Source organism: Vigna unguiculata, chromosome 3 (genome assembly GCF_037176805.1).
Source record: "Vigna unguiculata cultivar grain cowpea cultivar isolate G323 ecotype 2 chromosome 3, ASM3717680v1, whole genome shotgun sequence".
Taxonomy (NCBI): domain Eukaryota; kingdom Viridiplantae; phylum Streptophyta; class Magnoliopsida; order Fabales; family Fabaceae; genus Vigna; species Vigna unguiculata.
The window spans coordinates 17,286,591-17,312,998 of NC_140794.1; the positions used below are offsets into that span (position 1 = coordinate 17,286,591).

Below are 26,408 nucleotides of genomic sequence, written 5' to 3' on the forward strand. Positions count from 1 at the left end.
TGTTACACCAACTACGACCTCCTCCGCAGATCTAGGAACATCTCACCACACATAAACTCCATTGCAAATCCAACACGACTCACAGTCCTTGCACCTCCACGAACCCAACTGCAGATTCAGTGTGTCAACACAACACTGACAATGATCCTTCCATCAAATTTCTTGTTGCAACTTCAAGATGATTTTCCAACAACAAAGAATTAATCTTTTTTGATGTGGAAGATTAAAGTAAGCTACAACCATAGAGCATACTAAGAAAAAATCCTACCGAACCATAACTATTGATACCACTTGTTGGGAAAAACACATCATCAATTAAGAATATTACCGTCTTTACCTTCAAGAATCACCCTATTAATAGAGAAATAAGATTAACACAAAGAACACAAGAATATATCGTGAAAACTCCAAATATGGAGAAAAACCACAACAGTAGAGAATAATCATAATGTGTAAATTTGTACAACACAAAAAAAATACTCTCAACCCTTTTACTCCAAGTACACCCATACTCTCCAGAGCAAGAATTTAGCTATGCCTTACAACACTGTATTACAAGAAAATAAAAAATGCCAAATACTAGCTCGAAGTGTCTTTGACTTTGGGTAAAGAACATTTTGAACTTAAAACCCATTATATAGTCACTAACACCCACCCCTAAATTATTCTATCCTATACAATGTGAGACTTTTCAATACATGTTATTTTCTTCATCCCAATATCTTATCTTATGATTAGTCATAGTTACAATCCACAATCTTGTGAGATACACCTTACTTTTATTTATTTAGAGACACAATCTTTAAAATAATATTTACCCGGCAAAAATAAATAGACAAGTTAGTTAATGTTTTATAATTTTTAGGTTAAAATACTCCGTTGGTCCTCGTTTTTGTTGCAGAATCTCAATTTGGTCCTCGTATTTTTATTAGTCTCAATTAGGTCCTCATTTTTGTAAATTAGTATCAATTAAGTCCTTTCCGTTAGTAGATAACTAACACCATTAAGTAGGTGCCACGTGTTAGCTCCTTGTTTTTTTGAATTTTTTGAATCTTTTTTGAATTTTTTTTAAATTTTTTTTTAAAAAATATTTATGCCACATGTCACTTATTAGTGTGCCACGTGTCAATCTAATATAGTGACACGTGTCAAATTATTATATGAATCTCAATTTGGTCCTTATATTTGTTAAATTGATTTGATTTGAGTCCCAATTTTTTTAAAAAAATTTCAATTTTAGGCACTCCAAATTTAGACCAAATTTTACTTTTATATAATGTTATGATTATTTTTATTAAAATTGATATTTTTATTAAATATTTTAATAATATTAATTATATTTAATATTAAATATATTTATTTTAATTTTTTATAAAATTATTTTAAAATTTTACATTTGAATTTATAAAATTGTTATTTTTAAGCCAACTCTAAAATATTGTTGATATTGAATATTATACAAATATTTCGAATATAAATTTATTAATCTATATATTTATAATTTTAAAATAAAATTTAAATAAAGTTTAATGTAAAATATAAATTTAAATAAATTAAATTTTGTTAAAAATATGTAATAGAAATATCACTTGTAATAAAAGTATCATCATTAGATCTATAAAAAAATTAAATTTGTTCTAAATTTGGAGCACATAAAATTAAAATTATTTTAAAAAAATTTGGGACTGAAATCAAATCAAATTAACAAATATGAGGACCAAATTGAGATTCATACAATAATTTGACACGTGTCACCATATTAGATTGACACGTGACACACTACAAACCTGACACGTGGCATAAATATTTTTTTAAAAAAATTAAAAAAGAAATTAAAAAAAATTAAAAAAATTGAAAAAACCGAGAAGGTGACAGGTTACACCTTAGTTCTCTACTAATGGAAATGACTTAATTGATACTAATTTACAAAAATGAAGACCTTTGAAACTAATAAAAATACGAGAATCAAATTGAGATTTTACTACAAAAACGAGAACCAACGGACTATTTTAACCTAATTTTTAAGAAAAAAAAATACCGATTTACCTATTTTACCCATATAAAAGTATAAAATGTCTTCTAGAATTACCACTTAAAACTTAAGGTAACTTATAACAAAGACACAAGACAGTAAAAAATAAATAAAGGTAGGGGCAGGGCAGTCTACGGTGCACCGATGCGTTGTCCCCTGCAGCCTCAACCTGAATCAGGAAGGGAAGGGAACCTGAAATTAATGCCTAAAATTTTGAAAAGAAAAAGAAAATGTTAGATTGGTAGCACACACTCTAAATATGGATGTCGTAACGTTCGGAATCATAGTGGGCATTATAATCCTTTTTTTAGTCATTGTTTGCTTCATCACAATCGAAGGCACTTGCAAGTCCCGCTCCTAATTCAACTCTATACTAACGTTCTCTTCTTCAATTCTTTCCGATTCCATGGCATTGGGTAAGAAGAGTGTGGATTATTTGGCATTCCTTTTCCTCTGTTTGGCTCTTCTATCGTGTTTGGATCTGGGAATAGCGCATCAGTCTCACTCCCATTCCCATTCCGGGTTCTGTGGATCCGATGTCCATCATCACTGTGAAGAGCACCATGACCATGACCATCATCATCACCATGACCATGCGCATGACCATAAGGACAAGATTGAAGGCAGGTCGAAGCTTCCCGAAGAGTTAGCGGAGGAGGAGGATATGAAACTATACGGTTTTGGCTTTCCGCATCAACATGACCATGACCATGACCATCTCGATACTTCAGAACTATCGGGTTTGAGTATGTTTATGGATTTTAACTCACGTCTTTCTCACCCTTCCGTTACTTTTTTTTTTGGGTGTTTTCTGCTGTGCGATAAGCCCTATGTGACGATTTGAACATTCGTAATTTCAAAGGCAACTCGTGTGAAGTAGGTCAGTGAGATTATTTGATTGCCAGATTAAAGGAATTAGATCTTAGAAGCTTCGAGGGGAGATGTTGTCCTAGCTGATGTAGCTTTTTTACGTGCAGAGAGTATAGAGGGTTTATAGACTGATGTAGAATGCTTTGTTGTCATTGTAGAGTTGAAATGATGAAGCCTGTGTTTAGTGCAACTTGTGATAGTATTTTTAATTAGAATGACGCAATTGGGATTCAACAAATGTACGGCAGAGGCTTAAATAACATGTATAAAAGTCACCAAGTTAACGTAAATATTTCCCTACGAAACTTGGAATTTTTTTTTGTTTGTTTAATTTATGTTGTATAGTGTGGTTATTCAGTGAGAAATGACTTTATGGGATGAGGGACTACCAGCCGAGACCTCCAATTAGGGGAAAACTGTCTGTTTATCTCAGTCCTGTTATGGCAGATCAGTATGGTTTCACATGTTCGACAGAAGTGCAATTGGATCAGTTCAAGTTGAGACACATACACTTTTGCAATGCACATAGAAGTGTAATTGGATCAGTTCAACTTGAGACACATACACTTTTTCAATACACATAGAAGTGCATAGTTCTGTCTATTAAAAACAGATTTCTTTTAGCTAACTTGTCATCTCAGTAACAGGAAAAGAAAAGTCCCATTCATGGTATTTCTGGAAGGTTGAATATTCAGATTGTTTCAAATTTGATGTTTATGTAGTTCATTTATTTTTGTTGTAGGCCTTTGGTTGAATGCGTTGGGCTGTTCATTTCTGGTGAGCATGGCTTCTCTTACTTGCCTCATTGTCCTGCCTGTAATTTTTGGTAAGTAGCTTTTGTATTTTTCCTTTTGTACAGTATAAATTATTTATTTCTCAATATGAAAGGCTTATCTACAGTAAACAAAACTGAATGCTCTGGATCATTCATCTATTTCAGTACAAGGGAAACCATCAAAGGCTGTTGTTGATTCATTGGCTTTATTTGGGGTCAGGTTTCTTCTACCTCTTTCTTTGGTTTCATTATCTTGAATTCTCTTTTATTACTTTTCTTTTACTATGTATATCAATTGTCACTTTCAGTTAAGTGTCTACTGTCTAGTTTGTAAATTGATTGAAACTGGATCAGATCTAAGAAAGAAAAAAACTGTATACGATGTATATTTATTGCTTCTGACTGAAGTCAGTATCATCAATTCAGGTTAACAAAAAAATGACACAATCTATGGAAAGAAATACAGATAGCTACTAGTCAATCAAGGGACCTTAATCCCTCCAATTCTCTCTACATAGTTCTTTCTTGACTTCATTCTTTCTCCTCGTTTCCCCTTTCATTGTCTCATTTCCTTCTTACAGAATTCTCCCCCTGGGTATCTTATGCTGCCTGCCTCATGTGCAGGTGGTTATTCCCTTTCCCACCAGTTGCATTTCTCATGTCAGCTTCTAATCCTCTGTTTTGTCGTCCTTTCTTCCTGTGTTATGCCTGTTATAGACAGTCTGCTGAAGAAATGTATTTGTTTTACCCTGTGGCAGATAGGATACTTACTAATCATTAAACTGCACCACAAAAGGCCCTGTTTTTGGGAGATCAATGGAAACTCTTTTGATGCTTAATAACTTCTGAATATTATCTCTATTTTAGCAGAATTTTGGAAAAACAAGAAGAGCCTTGGTACTTCAGATTTCAAACATGTTGGATTTTAAACTGAAGATTGATTTTCTTTCAAGTATGTCATGGGAGCAATTTGGGGGTAAAATTAGGCCTGATAAGCTATTGTAGTTGCCTCAAGCCTATACAAATAATGGGTTTCCTCTCTAGTGTAGTATAGAGTCAACCAAGAATCAATCCAAGGATATAACAAGCAATTAAGTAATCAAAGTGTACGTGATGTGACTTGAGTGGGGAAAATTAGCTAAATCTAATATAACTGAACCATATACTATCTAAATGCATAGTGGATGATATCCTAAGAATGATAGAAATGAATGCAAACTAAATCTGACCTATGCTACTGTCCAAAATTCTAGATGAACTAATTTCTTCTATTCTAATTCCAATGCGAATGCAATGTGTTGAATAACATGAAAATAGGTTAGGATTAATTTCCCTTGTGTAAAACATACACAAAGGATAGTTTTATTTATAATCAATGGGCCAAACCCAGAAATACATAATGGGCTGAGCCCAACTACTAAGAAATACTACATTATCTAACATTCTTTCTCAAGCTGGTGCATATAAATCGTATCTACGAAGCTTGTTACAAAGATAGTCAATTCTAGGTCCTTGAAGAGACTTAGTGAAAACATCTGCTAATTGATCACTCAAATTGACAAACCTAGTCTTGATGTTCCCAGATAGAATTTTTTCTCGAATGAAATGACAATCAATTCAATGTATTTGGTCATCTCATGAAAGACAGGATTGGAGCTAATGTGAAGAGCAACTTGATTGTCACATATGAGTGTCATTTGAGTGACATCTCCAAATTGTAATTCTTGAAGCAATTGCTTAAGCCAAACAAGTTCATAAGTGGCTGAAGCCATAGCTCTATATTCTGTTTCTGTATTGGATCTTGCCACAACACTTTGTTTTTTGCTCTTCCAAGAGATCAAATTACCACCAATTGAGACACAATATCCGGAAGTAGAATCAGAGTGAGTTAGGCCAACGAATGATGTACCTGTGCGTGCAACAGAGACAAATGTAGTGGAATTAGAATTCTGACAATCCTCATACCATCTGAGAAATTCGTTGAAAATAACAAAGTTTCCTGTGGTATCAGATGAAATACGATCCACAGTTGCTGATCTAGGAGGAGGATCAGAGTGGATCATCGTAATAGACCGAGTAGGATGTCCATGAAGAGTGTTAGTTAATGTAGTATTTTCCCTAGTAGTTGGGGCTTAGCCCATTCTGTATTTTTGGGCTTGGCCCATTATCATTATAAAGACACTATCCTTTGTGTATGTTTTACATAAGGGAGATTAATCCCTAAACCCATTTTCATGTTATTCAACATGGTATCTAGAGCTTAGGTTAGTTTACTACTGTAATCGTTTTCCTAACACTCATCGTTGCTGTTTCTGCTGTCGCTGCCGCCGACGCCACTGTTGCCGCCGCCGTTGCTGTCCTTCGGAGTTTCTGTTTCTTCCGATGACCACATGGTTCTATTCGTCTTGGCCAGGCAACCCCAATGCTGTTGAGATTGCTGCCATTAAGCTCTCACGCGCCGCCGCAAGCTTTGTCAGCAATCGCTTCTTTGCCACGCATGACGGCGTGTCACTGGCCGTTTGCCTCTCAATGGCTTCTTCCACTGCCTCTTCCAGTGTCTTGTCTTCAAGCACCCCTGTGTTTGACCCTTTCGTCTATACCAATTACGTCAATGTACATTTATCCATTGACAAGTTGGATGGCACGTATTATGTGACGTGGGTGTCCGACATCAAACTTTGGCTCTAGAATCAGGGGTATGAAGATCATCTCACCCAGGTGTGACTACTATTGCTGCAGATGAAGTTTCCCACTAGACGAAAATTGATGCCCAGTTATGCATCATTATCAAGTCCACCATTAACTCTTTGTTGAAACAAATGTTTCGTTCATATGAAATATGTTCAGATGTATGGACACAGGCAAAGTTATTATGTACCAATGACACTCAACGTCTTTATGGTGTTTGTGAGGATCTTCTCACTGTTGTTGCTCCGTGAAGTCCTAGTCCTGTGGCTGAATATTTGGGCAAAATTCATGCCATTCTTCATGAGTTTAATTAGCTATTACCTCCTATCTCCACTCCAGTCGAAGAACTTGAGCAACAATCAAAGTTATTCATGTTGTTGGCATTACATAGACTTTTTGATGAATATTCCCATGTTCGTGAGCTGATTTTGGGTTCTCCTGTTGTGCCCAACTTTACCGCTACTAGTTCTGCCTTTCTTGCGTGTGCCAAGAAATCAAGTCATTGATATACTTGCTTACGCTGATGATTCCTCAGTCTTGGCCTCTCAGCGGGATGATTGCAATGTTTCTCGCTAATCAGGGAAGGGACGCCCCAAGTGTGACCATTACGGCAAGTTAGGCCACAAGATTGACAAGTGTAGAAGCGGAATATATAGTTATGACTTTAGCCACTTGTGAACTTGTTTCGCTTAAGCAATTGCTTTAAGAATTGCAATTTGGAGATGTCACTCAAATGCCACTCATATGTGACAATCAGGCTGCTCTTTATATTAGCTCTAATCCTGTCTTTCATAAGAGGACCAAACACATTGAAATTGTCTGCCATTTCATTCGAGAAAAAATTCTATCTGGAGATATCAAGACTGAGTTTGTCAACTTAAGTGATCAATTAGCACAGATTTTCACTAAGTCTCTTCGAGGACCTAAAATTGACTATCTTTGTAACAAGCTTGGTACATACGATTTATATGCACTAGCTTGAGGGGGAGTGTTAGATAATGTAGTATTTTCCCTAGTAGTTGGGGCTCAACCCATTCTGTATTTCTGGGCATGGCCCATTATCGTTATAAATAAACTATCCTTTGTGCATGTTTTACATAAGGGAGATTAATCCCTAAACCTATTTTTATGTTATTCAATAAAGAGCATAACACTTGTCAATCTTGTGGCCTAACTTGCCACAATGATCACACTTGTGATGTCCCTTTCCCGGCTTGCAAGAACGAATGCGATCCTCCCCATTGAGAGCCCAAGACTAAGGAATCATCAGCATGAGCAGGTATATCAATGACTTGTTTTCTTGGCACATGCAAAAGTGCAGAACTAGTAGAAGTAAAGTTGGACACAATAGGAGAACCCAAAATTTGGTCGCGAACATGGGCATATTCATCAGAAAGTCCATGTAATGCTAACAACATGAAAAACTTTGACTGTTGCTCAAGTTCTTCAGTTGGAGTGGAGGCAAGAGGTAAGAACTTACTAAAATCATAAAGAAGGGCATGAATTTTACCCAAATATTCAGCCATGGGACCAGGATTTCGCGGAGCAACAACAGTGAGAAGATCCTGAGAAACACCATAAAGACGCTGAGTGTCATTGGTGTATAATAACTTTGTCTATGCCCATACGACTGAACATGTTTCATATGAGCGAAACATTTGTTTCAACAAAGAGTTAATGGTGGACTTGATAACGATGCATAATTAGGCATCAATTTTGTCCTGTGGAAAACTTTGTTTGCAACAACAGTAGTCACAGTTTGGGTGAGATGATCTTCATACCTCAGACTCTTGAGCCACAATTTGATGTCAGACGCCCACATTGAATAATTCGGGCTATCCAACTTGTCAATGGACAAATGTACATTGACTTAATTTGTATAGATGGAGGGGTTAGACAAATGGGTGCTTGAAGACGAGACACCGGAAGTGGCAGTGAAAAAGCCATTGAGAGAGAAACCCTAAAAATTCAAGGTTCTTCGATTGACACAACAACCACATATCTAGAAAGAGGGCAAATGTCCTGCGACACGTTGTCATGTGCGGCGGAGAAGCGACGGCTAGTGAAGCTTGCGGCGGCGCATAGAGGTGTGTGAAGGCTTTGATGGCGACGATCTCAAGGGCGTTGGGGTCGCCTGGCTGTGACGAACAAAATCGTGTGGTCGACGGTCGGAACAACAACTCCGGCGGCGGTGGTGACGGTGGAAACGACTGTTGTGAAACTAACCTAAGCTCTAGATACCATGTTGAATAACATGAAAATTGGTTGGGATCAAATTCCCTTGTGTAAAACATACACAAAGCATAGTTTTATTTATAATGAGTGGGCCAAGCCCAAAAATACAGAATGGGCTGAGCCCAACTACTAGGAAATACTACATTATCTAACACAATGTATAAAATAATGATATGAATGTATAGAATATTTATATTTATATGAACTATTCCTAAGTTGTTCTAGCCTCTAACAGCACCTAAAATATATAGAAAAGTAAATTTTACAAACGGTTTGATAAAAGTTTTAAAAGAAGACCTAATTCAATGCAAGTTTTCGATGAAATGTTTATGAGAATTTAAATGGAATTTTACAGTGCTGAGCTACAAGACTATTCACAACACTAAATGCAACTAAGACCCAAATTCAAAACCACTGAAACATATATACATCACTGAATTCGAACTAAAGTGCAGACACAAATATGAAAATGAGCTATGGTATGGCTCGTGCATGAACGGGATGCAATTTCCTATGTATGAATGGTCAAATAGGTGGAATGAATGATGAGGAACACTTTGGTACGAACACAATCACAAATTAGAACTGGAAATATAAGAAAATAACATGTAAATAAAAGATCCCTAATTCCAGAACCCAAATTAATTGAATTAAGTACCAAACTGAAATTTATCAATTCCTAATCTTAACTTGTTCGTATTGAGTTTTAGAAGCATGTGAAACCTTGCAAAGCCTAGGAACAACACAATTTCGCAGATAGAATACATGAAACAACGAAAAACATAAATCATGAATATAACAGTGCACGTTAACTGTAATAACTGTCAAACCAGTTTTCATCTTCAATTTGACTGCGAATTTATTTCTGCTTTTGTTGTTCAAGAGTCTCTTTGTACATCTTGAATGAAGAAATGGCCACTATGTGCTCACCGAATCATAGCATTGACTATGCATGTGCTATAATTCAGCATGTTACAAAAGAAAAGTGTCATTTACTATCAAATTGAAGATTAAATCTGAGTTGTGATGAAGGAATGAATAAGAAACAAGATTAGACATTGGATTGGATGAGATTAATCGGTGTAAAATAAAGGAAACACATCATATATGGATTGCATCACGAAAAATACAGAAACAAACACCGAATTCCCAATCTAATCACTCACTATGTAGGCTTTAGATCATGAATCAGCAAAAAAAGGTTAAAAACAGCAAACCTTAATTGCAATTCCTCCTAGCTAACTGTGTACTCCAGACATTCTTGCAAACTCAGAAAAATGCACTGATGAAGGAAAAAAATGGAATCTGCGAGTTGTGTGCTCTAGTCTTCGTGTTCCAACTCTCTTTGCATATAGCTTTTTGTCCAAGCTTCCCAAAAGCTCCTTACAAAGTACAGAAAAATCCTATATATACCTAGCTACCTCTAAACTGGTTCTATCTATAATTACAAGTAATTAAAACTTCCTATAGCAGGTCAGCTCTAGTGCAATTTCCTCCCTTTAGTTCAACTTATTCTTTCGCTGCAGCAGGTTAGGAGTTCCTAGGTCAGCTATCTACTTTTAGAAATGACCATTAGAGTTCTTGACTTGTTGCAGCAGGTAGCATCTTTCGGTCCAGCCCTTTACAGGGCATATAACAGCAGGTTCAGCAGCTGGTACTTCTTCACGTAGGTGCAGGTTTACGTCCTGGATTCCTATCAGCTTAAGTGCCTTGTTCACTTTCAATTGTAGGTCACTTTTCTAGCTTAAATGCACCTGAAGACTTGGCAAATGTTAGAAGAAATTCTTGTGATAAGGACTAAACATGCTGCTGTAATTATGTAATAATAATATAAAAGGAAGTATTAACTAAGGAAATATGCTACATAATACTAAAAGGATAACAGCATAACCTGTAAAAGAGTAAAAGATACTAAAACTTATTTAACAGCAACTATTACCAAAACTAGAATTCACATTTAACTACGTAAAGCTCGATAAAACCCTAATCTAGAAACAGCAAACGGATTTAACTACTATATATTCAAAACAGCAATTAAAATGAGAAAATAAATCTGCACTAAACCAAACAAACACTGCTTAAACTACTATAGGCTATGCTAGGATTAACTAAAACTAGACTAATAATGCAAATTTAGTAAAACTAATACAAAGACAAGAAAACTTAAGGAAACAACCTATTCTATTAATTAAAGATTTGACTATAACAAATTAAACTAAGAAAGTTAAGGATGATACTACTCTACTCTAGATTACCGCTAAACTAAGCCTAAAAACTACCAATTACGAGAGAATACAAATAAAAGTCTATCTATCTAATCTACACAAAAAAATGTCCTTAAACACTAAGACTCACTATCAAGCCCTTAAAGAACTGATTTTAACTTGGAAAAATCCTAGCACTTGGGAACTCATCAAGGTCCTACTATAATTCTTTACATGTTAAAATTTAAAATGATGAAATATTCTGCAAATATAAATTTGATAGGATATTCTTTATTTTTTTAGCTAAACAAAACAAAAAAATTCTTTGATTTACCTGAGAACAAAACCTTCGTACAATTACTATATGCTTAACTTAACATTTGTTACTGCCTGGGCTTGGGGTTGCATTATTTGGCATTGTGCTAATCTTGTATGCTGTTATTTTATGATTTCATGTATAGAAGGGTGTCACTATTTTGATAGATCAGATTTTTCAGCTCTATTTGAAGAATATATTGATGTTCTTACTTCCTACATGGGGGGATCTGCTTTTGGCTATTGAGAGGGGTTTCATTGAACATACATAAAGGCTGACAAGCTTTGGCTAGCTGGATGCCTTTCTTGATTGTCACTGAAAAAACAAAAAGGCTGACAAGCTTTAGTTTTACTATAACTAGTTAGCTTGATCTCTTCTACTTTTCCTTTTCTTTCTAATTATTGCTTGTTTCTTATTTTATCTATTAAAGTAGTCCCTTAGAGTTATGTCATCATTCTAGAAAGCTCCTTTAAGCTGTCCCCAATGAAAACTATTTTCCTGAATTCTACATTGACACTATTCATTATGTTATTTCTGTGCTTGATATGACTGGAGCCTGGAACTTTGAATCTTGGCTACTTCACCACATGAAACAAGGACTGTAATTGATGGCAAACCAAAACTGAAATTGCAAAAAGGAACATAGAACATATGAAATATGGTAATACTGTATTATTGGATTGGATCAAAAGGCAGAAGGGAAAATGCAGGAAACAAAATTCCTATATGTAGAGCAAAGCTTCTACATATAGGTATTTCTCTCAATCCGTAACCAACTCCAAATAAATGATTGGATTCCTCTCTGTCGTTACACTCCCTTTCCAGCTAATTGGTCCCACATACAATGTGTGCATCACTCTCCCCAGCCAGCTCATCATTACCTCACTCTGTCATTCCTCGTTTCATACATTGTCCAAATAATAGACTTACTAGCAATTTGAGGAAAAGATACCGGTCTTTGGGCCTTAAAGGTTTATTTGGGCTGCTAGAAATTATGAACCATTTGCTTTTTTTGTTTTCTTTTTCACAACAATGACAATAATTACCTGTTTTCCAAAGCAAATATATAATAATTATGTTCGCATTAAGTGCATCCTGCCCAAATTTATTCTATAAGAAACAAATCTAATCATCCCGATGTATTCTCCATAACATTTACATTCCTATTTCATTCAGTTCATGCATTCTTATATACATGCCTACTACGTTAAAGGACATCTTAGTGTGTGTTTTCTATGTTTACTGCACATCTTTCTCTGTGGTGTTGTTGATGACATTTCTGCTACAGTACTCTACTTTCTAGATGCATGATATGTGGTTGTTATGGCACATCTCATGGTTTTTGTGTTTAAATTCTTGAAAAATCTGCAAATGACACTTTTTTTTGTTTCTGGTTATCTTTGGTATTATTCTTCCTTATTTCCTTGTCATGATATTTTATACTTTTGTATGGTTTGGAAATTGTGACTGCCAGCACAATGGAAAAGTTACTAAATCACCTTCTGTCAATAACTTTGTTAAATATCTTCTTTGTTTCTGATTCATTTGATTCTCATTGTCCATATCTTTTGCAGGCAGGAGCTATGTTGGGGGATGCATTTCTTCACCAATTACCACATGCTTTTGGTATAAAACACATCAGAACCTGTCTTCTGTTCAAGTTTTTGTCTTTGTTGATTGGTTTTGTGTTGTACATAGGGGGATCATTAGAATAAAAATATTTTAAAAGTCTCTTAAGTAATTAGGAAAAAAATATCCTTAGAATCTTCACATTCATTTCACCAGATTTTATTTCCTTTTTCAATAGATGTGATTATTACAAATAGAGGAGTTGAGAATGTAATTAGCATAATTGTTATTAATATTATATTTCTTTATGTCTTCTCATTATTCAAGTTGGTACCAAAACTCCTAATCTTGGGGGGTTTGTTTCTGCTGCCTCAGTTGTTGCCATGTCTGCCATTGTCCTTAAAGATGTACTTCATGTACCAAAACTTATGTGTCAAACTATTTTAGAACCTTTTTCTGTTCATCTCACTATGTTTTTCAAGATTTTGCCATGAGTAGGACGACTGAAATTGCGAAGGAACAAGTAGGGTTATATTGCCTTAAGAACTTGGAAACCAAGGACAATATCAGTAGACAAATGACTTCCTCGTATCTCCAATCTTGCACTATTTTTTAGTCCTCTCAAATCTGACTTCTCCTTCGAAGTCTAAGACATCCATCATTTTATATTCTAAAGTCTATTTCTTTATTTCAGAAAGTTTGTTGAGTCATTCAAATGTAATGTATGTCAATTTGCAAAGCATCACTGAGCCTCATATCATCCTAATAATACAAAAAGATCCTTTTGATTTGGTTCATTATGTTGTATGGGGGTTAGCATAAAATTCTATAATATTTAGCATGAAATAGTTTGTCACTTTTATTGATAATATACTTGTGCCACATGGATTTTTCTCACAGAAAAAATTGAAGTTTTTGTTATATTTGTCAACTATTTTTCATGATAAAGTCAATTTGGAAAGTCAATTAAATGTTTATGTTCTAAAAATGGAGGGAATATGTAAGCCATGACATGCCTAAATTCCTTTTGAAAACATTGTTCATGAATTCACATGTGTGTATACATCACAACAAAATGACATTGCTGACTATTTGTTTGTCCCTAAATGACATTGCTGACTGTTAGAAACCTTTTCTTTCAAATGTTTATCCCTAAATCTTATTGGGGTCTGGTTTTTGTCATTATCGTATGAATCCGGTTATCGTCTCATGTTCTAGATGGAGTTAGTCCTATTAAATATATTTCTTCTTTCTTGCGCGCATGTTCCCTTTCTATCTTGGTTGTATAGAAGGGTTGTTGGGTGTGTTACATTTGTCTATGTTTTGTCTTCACGTGTCTCACATGGATGCTTTTGATGCTACTCTTGATAAGGGTAACTTTGTTCCTAAGTGAGGATCAACTCTAGAAATTAGTCGTCCAAAGAATTTCTTCCATATACAATGTTGGATGAGATAGAAACAACCTAACTTGATCCAAAGACAACTTCAATTGTTTGAGTCAAGGGTAAGCATTCATACTTTTGATGCTTTAGAACCTTCTGAAGATTCCTTAAAATATAATTGTGAAATTGGACAAGATAGAAAGGTAGTAGGATGCATACATATTTCTAATGTAAAGTATACATTTGAAGGCACATTGAATCATTAGAAAAACGATGTTAGTACGAGGAGACATTTGCTCAAACAAAAAAGATAAATACCATTAGGATCATTCTCTTATTGATAGCTTATTTTGGTCGGCAATTGAAATGATTTGATGTGAAAATTGATTTCTTGCATAAACATCTAAAGGAAGAAGTTTACATGGAGATTCCTCTAGTTTTTTGATCTCTTGGAAGGGAATAAAGTGTGCAAGTTAGGGAAAGCTTTGTATGAATTGAAGTAGTTACCTTATGCTTTGTTTGATAGACTTACTCAAGCTATGATCTCCTATGGTTACCGACAAAGTCAAGATAACTGTACCCAATCCATCAAGCATTTCTTAGAAGGAAAACTTACTCTACTCTTGAAAGAAAATTTGTTGCTCAATTTGAGATAACAAATCTAAGAAAATTAAAGTACTTTCTTAGGATAGAAGTTGCCTACTCAAAGAAAGACATCTTTATCTCCCAAAAAAAAGTATGTTATTGATCTTCTCAAAGAAACAAGTAAGATTGATTGCAAGGCCACTAGAAGGTCCCACATAACAAAGTCATAATATGAAAAGTGATGAATAAGGGCCAACCACAAGTAGTGGGGAAACTTAGCCCACACCACACCTAACATATCTTATGCTGAGTGTAGTTTGCCAGTTCATGCATGATCCAAGGGACCAACATTCATAGGCTATGAACATAATCCTTCAATATTTGAAGACAAGTCCAAGAAAGGAATTGTTGTTAAAGAGGAGTGGACAAAGTCAAGATACCGTACCCAATCCATCAAGCATTTCTTAGAAGGAAAACTTACTCTACTCTTGAAAGAAAATTTGTTGCTCAATTTGAGATAATAGATCTAAGAAAATTAAAGTACTTTCTTAGGATAGAAGTTGCCTATTCAAAGAAAGACATCTTTATCTCCCAAAAAAAAGTATGTTATTGATCTTCTCAAAGAAACAAGTAAGATTGATTGCAAGGCCACTAGAAGGTCCCACATAACAAAGTCATAATATGAAAAGTGATGAATAAGGGCCAACCACAAGTAGTGGGGAAACTTAGCCCACACCACACCTAACATATCTTATGCTGAGTGTAGTTTGCCGGTTCATGCATGATCCAAGGGAGCAACTTTCATAGGCTATGAACATAATCCTTCAATATTTGAAGACAAGTCCAAGAAAGGAATTGTTGTTAAAGAGGAGTGGACAATTAAATATGGAGATCTATAATGATGCAAATTATACAATGTCTGTTACATATAGGAGGTCTACCTTAGGATATTGAATGTATTTGGGGGGAAACTTGGTGATTTAGAGAAGCCATGACAACTGGGGGTATGTGAATTGTTGTGGTTGAAAATTATTTGAATGATTTTAAAGTGAAATGTGAAGAACATATGACTCTTTATTGTTACAATTATAAGTTATTTGCATGCTTTCACTCCAATCCAACATGACAGGACTAAGCACATAGAGATATATGGAGACTTCATTAAAGAAAAAAATGAGATATTGGCCTTATTATTACTTCTTAAGTCCTATTTGGGTTTTAGCTAGGAGATATGTTTACAAAGGGTTACCCCGAAAGGGTTTCGTAATCTTAGATGCTAGTTGGGAACTATAGACATTCATTAAACAACTTGAGGATGAGTGTTGAGTTAGAAGAAAATATTTTATTGAATTACAAGGACATTTTAAATTATTAAAAGTGTGGTGTTGTAAGATATTAGAAATCATTGTAATCATTAGTCAATGGGATAGAGTTCTCTCTATATGTCCTCTTTTATTGGTTTATGTTGGAAGTCTCACATCGACTAGAGATAAGGAAATTTCATAGTATATAAGTGGTGTGCAAAACTCACCTTACAAGCCAGTTTTGTGGGATTGAGTTAGGCTTTAAGCCCACTTCTAAGATGGTATCAGAGCCACTGTTTAAAAAGCTTATCCTAGCGAGATTTCTTGGACATTCTGTTCCACCCGCTATCGAACCGCTAACATGCCACCCATTTCTAGACCCACGTACGAGATGTATATACCTCGGCGTTAGGGGGGTTGTTGGAAGTCCCACATCGACTAGAGATAAGAAATTTCATAATATATAAGTGGAGTGAAAACCTCACCTTACAAGCCGGTTTTATGGGGTTGAGTTAGGCTTTAAGTCCACTTCTAAGAGTTTACACGAATCAATTCAATCAAGGTCTCTTTCCCCTCATATAGTTAATCCTTTTCAAGTCATCTAATAGATGATAATACTTCCATCTTTGTTCATTTCTATTGGACGTTCTTGAATTGCCTCTTTCAGTTGCTATTGGGATTGCTTGTTTGAAAATAAATATGCATAGGCCTGTTGGAAAATAAATGTGACTATTTGGGTTGCTTAATAGTTATTGAGCATAAAAGAAGAAAAAAAGTTGTGGGAGCAAGGCAAAAACATAGTAAAGAAAATAAAGATAAAAAGGGAAGACAAACAATAATGGGTGGATGGTGGCAACATGATGATGTGACAGAGGCAATGGTGAAGTTGATCTCCTCAAAGCTAGATTGGTGGCCAAAGGATATACTCAGATATGTGACCTTGATCATGGTGATATGTTTTCTCTTGTAGCCAAATGACTACTATGTGTTTCTTCTTTGTCATGATAGTTATACGTCATTGGCCCCTCTATTAATTAATATAAAAAATATTTTCTTTCATGGTGTTCTAGAAGAGGAGATTTTCATAGAGCAACTTCTTGGTTGTGTTGCTCAGGGATTGTTTAACTTGGTTTGTAAGTTACATTGGTCTTTATGATTTCAAGCAATCTCCTTATGCTTGGTTTGGAAAATTAGTCTCATTGTTCAAACTTTGGAATGTAACATAGTGAGTCAGATCATTCAATTTTTTATTGTCATACCTCTTTTAAAAATGTGTTTGCTTAATTCTCTATGTTGATGACAAAATTATCATAGGAAATGATGCTATTAGAATCTTGCAGCTCAAGGAATGCTTATGTAATCACTTTTAGATTAGATGTCTCAAATAATTTCTAGGCATTGAAGTGGCTCAATCAAAGGAAGGCATTGTAGTTTCTCAAAGGAAAGATGCTTTAGATATCTTGGAAGAAACAAGTATGACTAACTATAGACCAACAGATAACCCTATGGATCCAAATATAAAATAAATAGTAGACCAAGGTGAACCTCTCTCAGCCTCAGAGAGATATAGAATACTAGTTTGGAAACTTATTATCTCACTATTACAAGACCTAATCTATATTTTGCTTTGGGTGTTGTTAGTTAGTTTATGAAAAATCCTTGTATTGATCATTGCAATGCTATGACCCACATCTTTGGATACCTTAGAAAGGCTCTAAGACAAAGTTTGCTTCATGAAGATAAATGGAATACCCAAACTTTTGGCTATTGTGGTGCTGATTAGGAAGGATCTTTTATGGATAGACGCTCCACTACAAGGTATTGTGCTCTCATTGGAGGAACGTTGTTTCATGGAAAAGCAAGAAACAAAATGTGGTTTCCTAATCTAGTGTTGAAGCTGTATATAGGGCAATGGGATCTCTCACTCATGAACTTGTATGGGTGAAACAATTTCTTCAAGAATTAAAATTTTGTGAGATCTAACAAATGAAGCTGCCCTCCACATTGCTTCTAATCTAGTGTTCCATGAGGGAATTAAACACAACTCGATTGCCATTTTTTCTAGAAAAAATTGTACTGAGTGTGTTAGATCCAATGATCAACTTGCAGATGTGTTAACAAAATCCTTAGAGGGACCTCAGATTGAATTTATTTGTTCTAAGCTTGGTACATATAATTTGTATGATCTAGGGAGAGTGTTAGAATTGGTATAAAATATAGGTAGTTAGTAGTTGTATTGGAAAATATGTTGTACTATGAGTTGTTTACTTATTAGCATTAATTACCTAGATATAGCCTTTTTCTTGTACCTATGGGTATTCTTGATGTAATCTTCATCCATAAATAATAAATCTCTTAGGCTCTTTTTATCATATTTAGTCTTTGGTCCTTGTAGGATGTGATGACATTCAAATTCAAAAGTTCTGCACTCTCCTTTGTACTTGTGGATGTGTTTGATACATTAAGGTACAATACAAGGAGAATAGCACAAAACGAATACCAAGTTACAAGACAACTTTTTGTACCTTTCATTATTTGGTGTGTTTACTAATGTAATGTAATTTATTTAATGGGGTGAACGTTAGTTGATAGATATTAGTTGTGCTTGTTCCGTGTACGACAAATTTCTTCATTTTAAAGGTTTTGAATGAACAGATTAAGGATGTAAGATATTTGATGTTGTTTACTTTAGTCCATAATTTATTGTGCACTTGACTTTAGAAGCAAGTTTCTATTTTATGATTTGCATAGAGATGCCTAGGCTTGTTGTGTTGTTGGTTGATTTAATTCCTTTCGGTTATCTTGTTTTTTCTTTTTGTTTTTATAAGGATATCTCATCCTTTACCTAATTCATCTGTCCCTTTCTCTTTGTAATATTTTTTGTGTAAACTATTATTATTCTTTGACAAGATATGATTCTTTTATTGTAGGTGGAGAACACTCCCATTCCCATCACAACCATGAAGATCATGACCATCATGGGAGTTCTGGACATGGTCATTCACATTCTTTGGCCGATCTCTCCATAGGATTATCAATCCTTGGTTAGTAATGATATGCTTGATGTTCTTATCGATAACGTTGATTATTATTCACTTTAAATTATTGGTCTTCTTTTTCTTTGACAAATTAGTTAAGCAATGTAGTCAAAATTGAGATCTTACTTAAGACCGGAAATGGAAGTATGCATTATAAATTGGGTGATCATAACATGGATAGTAAGATCCCAGAAAATTTATAAAATTCATATATACACACACTATATCGTTATATCTCACTTGAAACTCGTATTTGAACATCAATTCAACATGACAAACAAAAAACAATAGAATAAACATATAAAACACTAAGTCAGTATATGTAACTGCCCCATCTTAGTTATGTAAAGAGTGACCCCTTCCTAGTTACAAAAGGTAAATCGATAGCTCCATCCTACTTCCAAAATAGGAATACTATTCTAGTTGCAAAACAATAATCCATCTAAGGCAAATAATCTTGCAAGTTAAAATCATAATCGCAATAGAGACCTTTAACTCATTTCTTTCTAATTCCATCTACTTCACCATTCAACTCAATAATGTCTAAACCATGTTTGTCTATAGGTTCACCCTCCTCAACTTGGTACTTAAGCTCAATTTTCATCCAAATCCATGTTGTCTACTTCCAAACCGAATACAGCCAAGGGATAATGATAAACTCCCCCTGTTATTTCTGGCAGTATTTTCATTGAAGTTTCCTTGTATCCCCATTGACTAAAATACAATGCTTCCCAGCTATATCACTCCTATTTCCTAGATGGGACCATGAGAACAGCAGTTTGAAATGGATTTGAAGTCATTTTAATGACTGGGCAAACTGAAAATCTGACAGGGATAAGTAATTGGTGATGCAGTGCAGATTATTGTGAAGGAAGAGCATCACAGTGAGATGGGAATAAATAAAAGGAGAAAGATGAGAGTGAGTGGAAGTGTTATTAAATAGCCAAATGGAGAGCAAAAGTCTCTTTTCTTTGGGTACAGGGAGAGCGACAAACATGACATTTTTTGGCTAACGGGTGCATGAGGTTATGTGGTGTTTTTAGGCAACTGTGAGCATGGGGTTAAGTATTTGGGTTTTGAAGGAATAAAAGCTCGGGCTTAAGTTTCGAGTTATAAAATTTGGTCATGTGACCCAACCATGCAATAACCTAAAAACAGAGAATGGCTGCAGGAAGCATTACTAGGAGCGCCTCTGTGAGGAATGCCATGAGGACTGCCGCATGAAACACTAGTCCCATGCTTGCAAGGAACATTGGTCCGAAGCCCACTAGGAACATCACTCACACACTCACAAGGAATGCCCCTTCAAAACACGATTTTGACTACCTTGCGATTAAGTGTGTATTTTATCTTGTTCAAATAACTAATAATTTTTGTTTGAGTGAAAGAAAGCTTCTTGTAGCCTTTTAAAATGATGGTTGTGTTAGGAACCAAGAATTGAAAAGGGAAAGAAAGAAAAATTATATTGGATAGGATGAGAGCACTATCTTCTCCAAGGGTTTCTCCTTCACAAAGGATGTTTCCTTTCACAAAAAGCCAATGCTTAATTTATAGTAACAACTCTCCTGCATTTACCATAGCATCCTCCTATTTATGATATGACGGGCCTGACCTTGATATCCCTCTAAATGTTAACTACTATAATTCCCTTTATTCTATATGCTAAAAATACCACTCCCTCATAATCAACCTTGCTCTCAAGGTTGTAACTCGGAATAGTTTCTTCCAATACAGTAGGATTTGAAAATAGTTGTCTTCTCCCAGATCCCACTGTTGGAAGCAAAATTAGCCAGCTCTTTTTTCATGAGCCACCATGCTGGACCACAGGTATTGCAAAAGATTTGCAAGCTTTCCCAAACTTGCTAGAATTCTCATTTTGCTGTGTTTTACAATTGATATTCTCATGTAGTTCATCAAACTTTCCTGTAGCATCTTATCTATCATTCTTGAATCTCTCCATTATATTCTTGAAATCTTTATCTGAAGTTTGCATTCTTGGGTGCACCATCAATCGCATCCCAAATTCGTCGGCTATGATTCAAATGTAAAGAATGAGTTGAATATAAAGGAAAGTATTTAATAAAGAACTAATCTTTATTATTTTACTCAGTTGGGAACAAAATATCCCTACTGCAGTAAAAAGATTGTCGAATGTTTTATAGGAACTTGGGAGCCTAATGTCTCCCTTACAACAAAAGAATACCTCCCTCTCCAAACTTTCATTTCTCCTCCTCCCTATTATTATATACAGTTGGTTTTACTAATTACTGGACTTTGGGCTTTTTGGGCCTGAATGCCTTGCCTTTCTGCCTCTTCTTACTTAAACTCTACAAATGGGAGGTCTGTTGCTAACAGAAACAGTAAAAACAAACAACTTCCATAGCTGTGAGGAAAAGGGTTTGGATGGGGAATTCTAGGTTGAATTTTCTGCTTAAAGCTATGCGTGTAGCTGTGATTGATCACTTTCTTTACGTCTGTTTTCATATTATTCTCTTTTTCTTTCATCTATATATTTCTCTCTAGTAATTTTTAGTGTTAAAAAATTGGGGTTATGTAGATGGGTTCTTTAAGAACCACTGTTTCTTACAATGTTTTATGGTTCTTGCAGCTGGAATTGTACTCTTTCTTCTTGTCGAGAAGGTAGTGAGGTATGTTGAAGAAAACTCGGGAGAAGCTAATTCATGGACACATGGACACCATCACCATAACCACAATAGCAAGAAAAAATTGAAAGACGATAACTTCTCTAATGATGCAAAGGAGGACAGATTGCTAGATGAGAGAAAAGATGATCAAGTGTCATCTGATGTTTTAAAGGGAGATAATCCTTCTCAATCTGAAACCTTGCTCAGAAAGGTAAGATGAGCAATGGAATGTCACTTCAGCACCATTGGTTTGGTTTGAAGCATTTTGATGTCACACACGCTATTACTTTTATTTGGAGACATTGATGTTTTACTCTTCAGATGTTTGACCAGTTGGGCTGGCAATGCAATTTGTAAAGGGAATAAGATAATAAATATGCAAAACCTGAACAGCTGTAATAGTTTGTTTACTCTTGTATAATTCTGTATTACACATTTAGCTTGAACGGGAAAATTTCGTCTAATAGTTGACATACACAAACTTGTATCACAGAGAACTGGAAGCAATGTGACCAAAAGTACTGTTGATAGTTCCTCAGATGATATAAAATCTTCAAATGTTGAGGAACCAGTTAGATTACCAACAAGCCTTGTGTTTGGTTATCTCAATCTTTTCTCAGATGGAGTGGTAAGCTATATAGTGACCTTTTATTGGCTGTAAAATGAAGGAAAGCTTTCAAGTGTATTTATGTAAAATATGTTAATATTGCAGCATAATTTCACAGATGGAATGGCTTTAGGAAGTGCATTCTTGCTTTATGGATCTGTTGGTGGCTGGTCTAGAACTCTGTTTTTGTTGGCACATGAGCTTCCTCAAGAGGTGCAAAATCATCTTTGTTCTGTCACATGTTCAGTATTATGTTATCTGCATAATATTTTCATCTCATTTTTAGCCATAACTTTAAATTGTAATGTGCGGTTTATTGTTTGTTTATGGAATTTATTTTTGTTGATGGAGTTTATTTTTCTTATTGCCTAATATTGGCTAGAGGTGATTAATTCATTTTATTACTCGATTTTAATAAGAAAAATTTAGGATTTACGTGCTAAAACCTGCAAGATTATTGGCTCAAAATAGCCAAAACACATGATTCACATCATCGCACTAAATTAAATTATATATTTTTTTATAATCTTCACTGTTTTGTATTTCTTACAGGCACAAGGTACTATAAATTTTTTTGAAAAATGTTATACATATTTTACCTGGGGATATACATGCACATATATGTGTGCATAAATATACATTGCCGGTTTATATTCAGATTTGAAATATATGTCTAAATTTCTCACCTATAGTCCTTGTCAATATTCATCTGGTTACTTTTATGAAATATATGTGTCATTTGACTTGCTGTGCATTGTTATTCAATACTATTCAGTTCCATGTTATGATTCTGTTTCTTATATGATTCTTTTAAACTAGTGTTTACTTGAATCTTGGACATTTTTAAGCAATGTTGACATTCTAGTTTCTCGGGAGTCTTCAAACTGTTTGAGTCTATGAACAAGTTCAAGAGCTAACTAGGTGCCAGTATAAACTGTGAGAAATACTCATACTAATTGGGAAAAATAATTTGGGGACATCAGATGCATTATTCATTGTTGTTTTGCAATGCTCTTTACGGAGTTCCATATTATTGTCAAATAATGATTACCTTTTCTAGTTTATCTCTTTAAAGCAGTTACAAGTCTTGAAATAGCTCCAATGTTTATTAGCTCTTCATTCTTGATCTTATGTTGACTCGATTTTATTCACTCTGTTCATGTCGGCTTGTTTTGTTTACTTATTTTATCCCTGTGATCCATTTTGTAAAGGGCTAAAGAAGAAGATTCTTTGTATAATTTCAATTTAAATGTGTTTATATTGAGCATTACTTACTGATGCTGTCAGCTTTGAAGAAAATTAAGAGAAAATATGAAGCTGGCTTCTTCATGCCAAGGAGGTGCACTAAATATTGCACATCCTTGCTGGGCACATCAAAGGCATATTTTAATGTTGCTCGTATATGTGTACTGCTTAACTTGTGGCCACGGAGAGAAAAGCATTTCTGATGCATTTTTGTTCTGTGAACTTCGAACTATAGCAATTTTATTCCTCTTGTTTGTGGCACACAATGAACACATAATTTCGGTGAAACCCTTTTTTTAAAGCTTCTAGGGTTCTCTTCAGAAGTTAAAAACTAAAAAGAAGTGTATTTTGTAAAATATATTTTCTTCCAACTTCTGAGTTTTATTAAAGTTGATGAAAAATAGTTGCTTTTTTTCCTGTGAATGGTTGAATATTTTCCTTGCTTTGCTGGCCAACTTCCTTCTCTATAACAGATCCGTTTTTACATAGATTAGCAGGCCTAGTGCTTGCTATTGCTTACTCGGATCATTCTCGCTGCTTAACCATTAGTGATTGTTAAGAATTGGACTTTAAGTCTAACTCAATCCCACAAAACCGGCTTGTAAGGTGTAGATTATACCCACTTATATATTGTGAATTTGCCTTATCTCTAGTTGACGTAGAACTTTCAATGTACCCCCTCACACCGAGGTATATATATTTCGTGTGTGGGACTAGAAATAGGTGGTCTGCTTGTGATCTGATAGCGAGTATAACAGAATGTCCAAGAAATCTCGCTAAGATAAGCTCTAATCAGGTTCTGATACCATGTTAAGGATTGGGCTTCAAGCCTAACTCAACCCTATAAAAACGGCTTGTAAGGTGATTATTGTACCCACTAATATATTGTGAATTGGCTTTATCTCTAGTTGATGTGGAACTTCCAACAGTTACAAATTTACATACTCAGATCTTAAGCATCATCCATCAATGACACATTTAGGGAAATATAAGTTGAGCATTCAGTATAAACATTTCCTAATTGGTGAAACAAAACTGATGCAAATGATCATATTTCTGCAATTTTGAGTTTCATGCTTTGTTATTGTCATTTTATAATGCTTTCAGCTTAGTTTTTCTTTTTCTGTTTTGGTTTTATTTATTGTTCATATCTACATTTCATTGGTATTATTGGTTTGAGATTTTACTTTTGTCACCCAAAAGTTTTATGCTTTTACTTTCTTTCACATACAGATTGGTGATTTTGGCATTCTCATTAGATCTGGTTTCAGCATACCAAAAGCTTTGTTCTTCAACTTTCTGTCAGCACTTGTAGCACTTGCGGGGACTGCATTGGTGAGTGTTGTCTTCATTAATATTTGTCATGAGTGAATTATTTTGTGGATCCTCAGACATCTTTTCCACATAATTAACATTGATTTTTTGTTGTTGTTGTAACTAAGTCTCACTAAAGATTATATAGTCTGTACTGAATTGGCGATTAGAAGAGAGCATAGAAGTAAATAAGCACAGGAGAAACAAAAGGACTGGCTAATTACATATTTCTGAAATAAAAAGTTCTATTTATTTCTCTTACTAAATTAAAATGAGCTAAAATCGAATAGAGAGATTCATTATGCCTTAGATTTCTGTACAGTAACGTTAAAGCTGTCGAACTTTTATGTACTATAATTCTGCTGAATCGTGCTGTTGAGGAATTTGCTGATTGAGTTAGGTCTTGGATAATTGTCAGTATAGTTTCTACCATACATTTCAAATCCCCAGTTCCCTTTATTTTTATCCACAATGAACATAGAATGAAATAGAAAAACTCACTGTTCTTGGTGCAGGCGCTGCTGTGGGGGAAAGATCCTGGACAGTCATCTCTAATTGAGGTAAGGAATGTCTAGTAACGTATTTGCAGGTTGATTTCAAATTTCATTGATTTTAGCAATAACTTGTCTCTCTTTTGACAGGGATTTACAGCAGGTGGATTTATATACATCGCAATTGCTGGAGTACTTGCAGAAATGAATAGCAATGGGAATACAAAATTTTCAAGTACAGTTGTCCAAATAATCTCGCTGGCAATGGGCATGGCTGTTGCCCTAGGTATTTCTCTTATAGAATGAACGAAATGTTGTCACTTTAGGACTTTCACCTCTTCATTCCTGATGTGCCAATTATTTTTAAAAAAATGTGACCGAGCTACAAATGTTTTCTTTATATTTTGCTTTATGCTAAACGGTGAAGCAAGAAAGAAAAGGCTTTGTAAGGAAGGCGAATTGAGAAAATGATGCATCAATCAGATGGTCAGGCTTTAACACCAAATGATTCCTTACTCCCTAACATAGTGTAAACTTTGTACAGTAGATGTAATTTTCTATCGTCATTAATACTAACCTATCACAAGCCGATTGTCTTTGTCAAACTGTATTTTGTGACATTTTTCTCTCTTTTGAGCTGTATAGCAGTCAAAATGCTTTACTCTTTCCGATGCACATAAGATGAAGACACTAATTGTGTCTGATTGATATTGTACCATTTTCCATCCTTGTCTTTATATTTTTGGTTTATGTTGTCTTTTGACTTTATTCTCATTCAACGGAAATAGAGCCTGCACGCCTTCATTTGGACAAGGGTGGTTGATCTTTATAAAGTTCACTGCACATGTTATGATGGGTAGTAAGTATGTAGGTATTTTGAATTCTTAAGCTGAAGACTTTTGATTTGCAGTTATTGACGTGCCTAGTTATGGACAATTTTCTTTACAAATATCAGTAGTATAACACACTTTCAACAGATCTGTTAGAAATCACAGAATAGTGTATGTTTTATTCATGATTTAGAATTTCATTTTCGATTTCGTAGTCTTCCATAAATTTTAACTGGTATGAAGATTAGGAAGAACTTATCCAACATGCCACTGGACGA

General features: G+C 34.8%; 1 protein-coding gene across 1 annotated transcript; it reads left to right on the top strand.

Moving 5' to 3' along the window:
- Positions 1–2,217: 2,217 nt before the first annotated feature.
- On the top strand, positions 2,218–26,023 carry IAR1 (ZIP metal ion transporter family). The gene is made up of 11 exons (XM_028064648.2): positions 2,218–2,778; positions 3,645–3,728; positions 3,843–3,892; positions 12,695–12,746; positions 18,891–19,004; positions 21,607–21,854; positions 22,137–22,271; positions 22,356–22,463; positions 24,729–24,830; positions 25,325–25,369; positions 25,451–26,023. The coding sequence occupies exons 1-11, from the start codon at positions 2,439–2,441 to the stop codon at positions 25,604–25,606; spliced, it is 1,434 nt and encodes a 477-aa protein (XP_027920449.1). The 5' UTR covers positions 2,218–2,438; the 3' UTR covers positions 25,607–26,023.
- Positions 26,024–26,408: the final 385 nt, after the last annotated feature.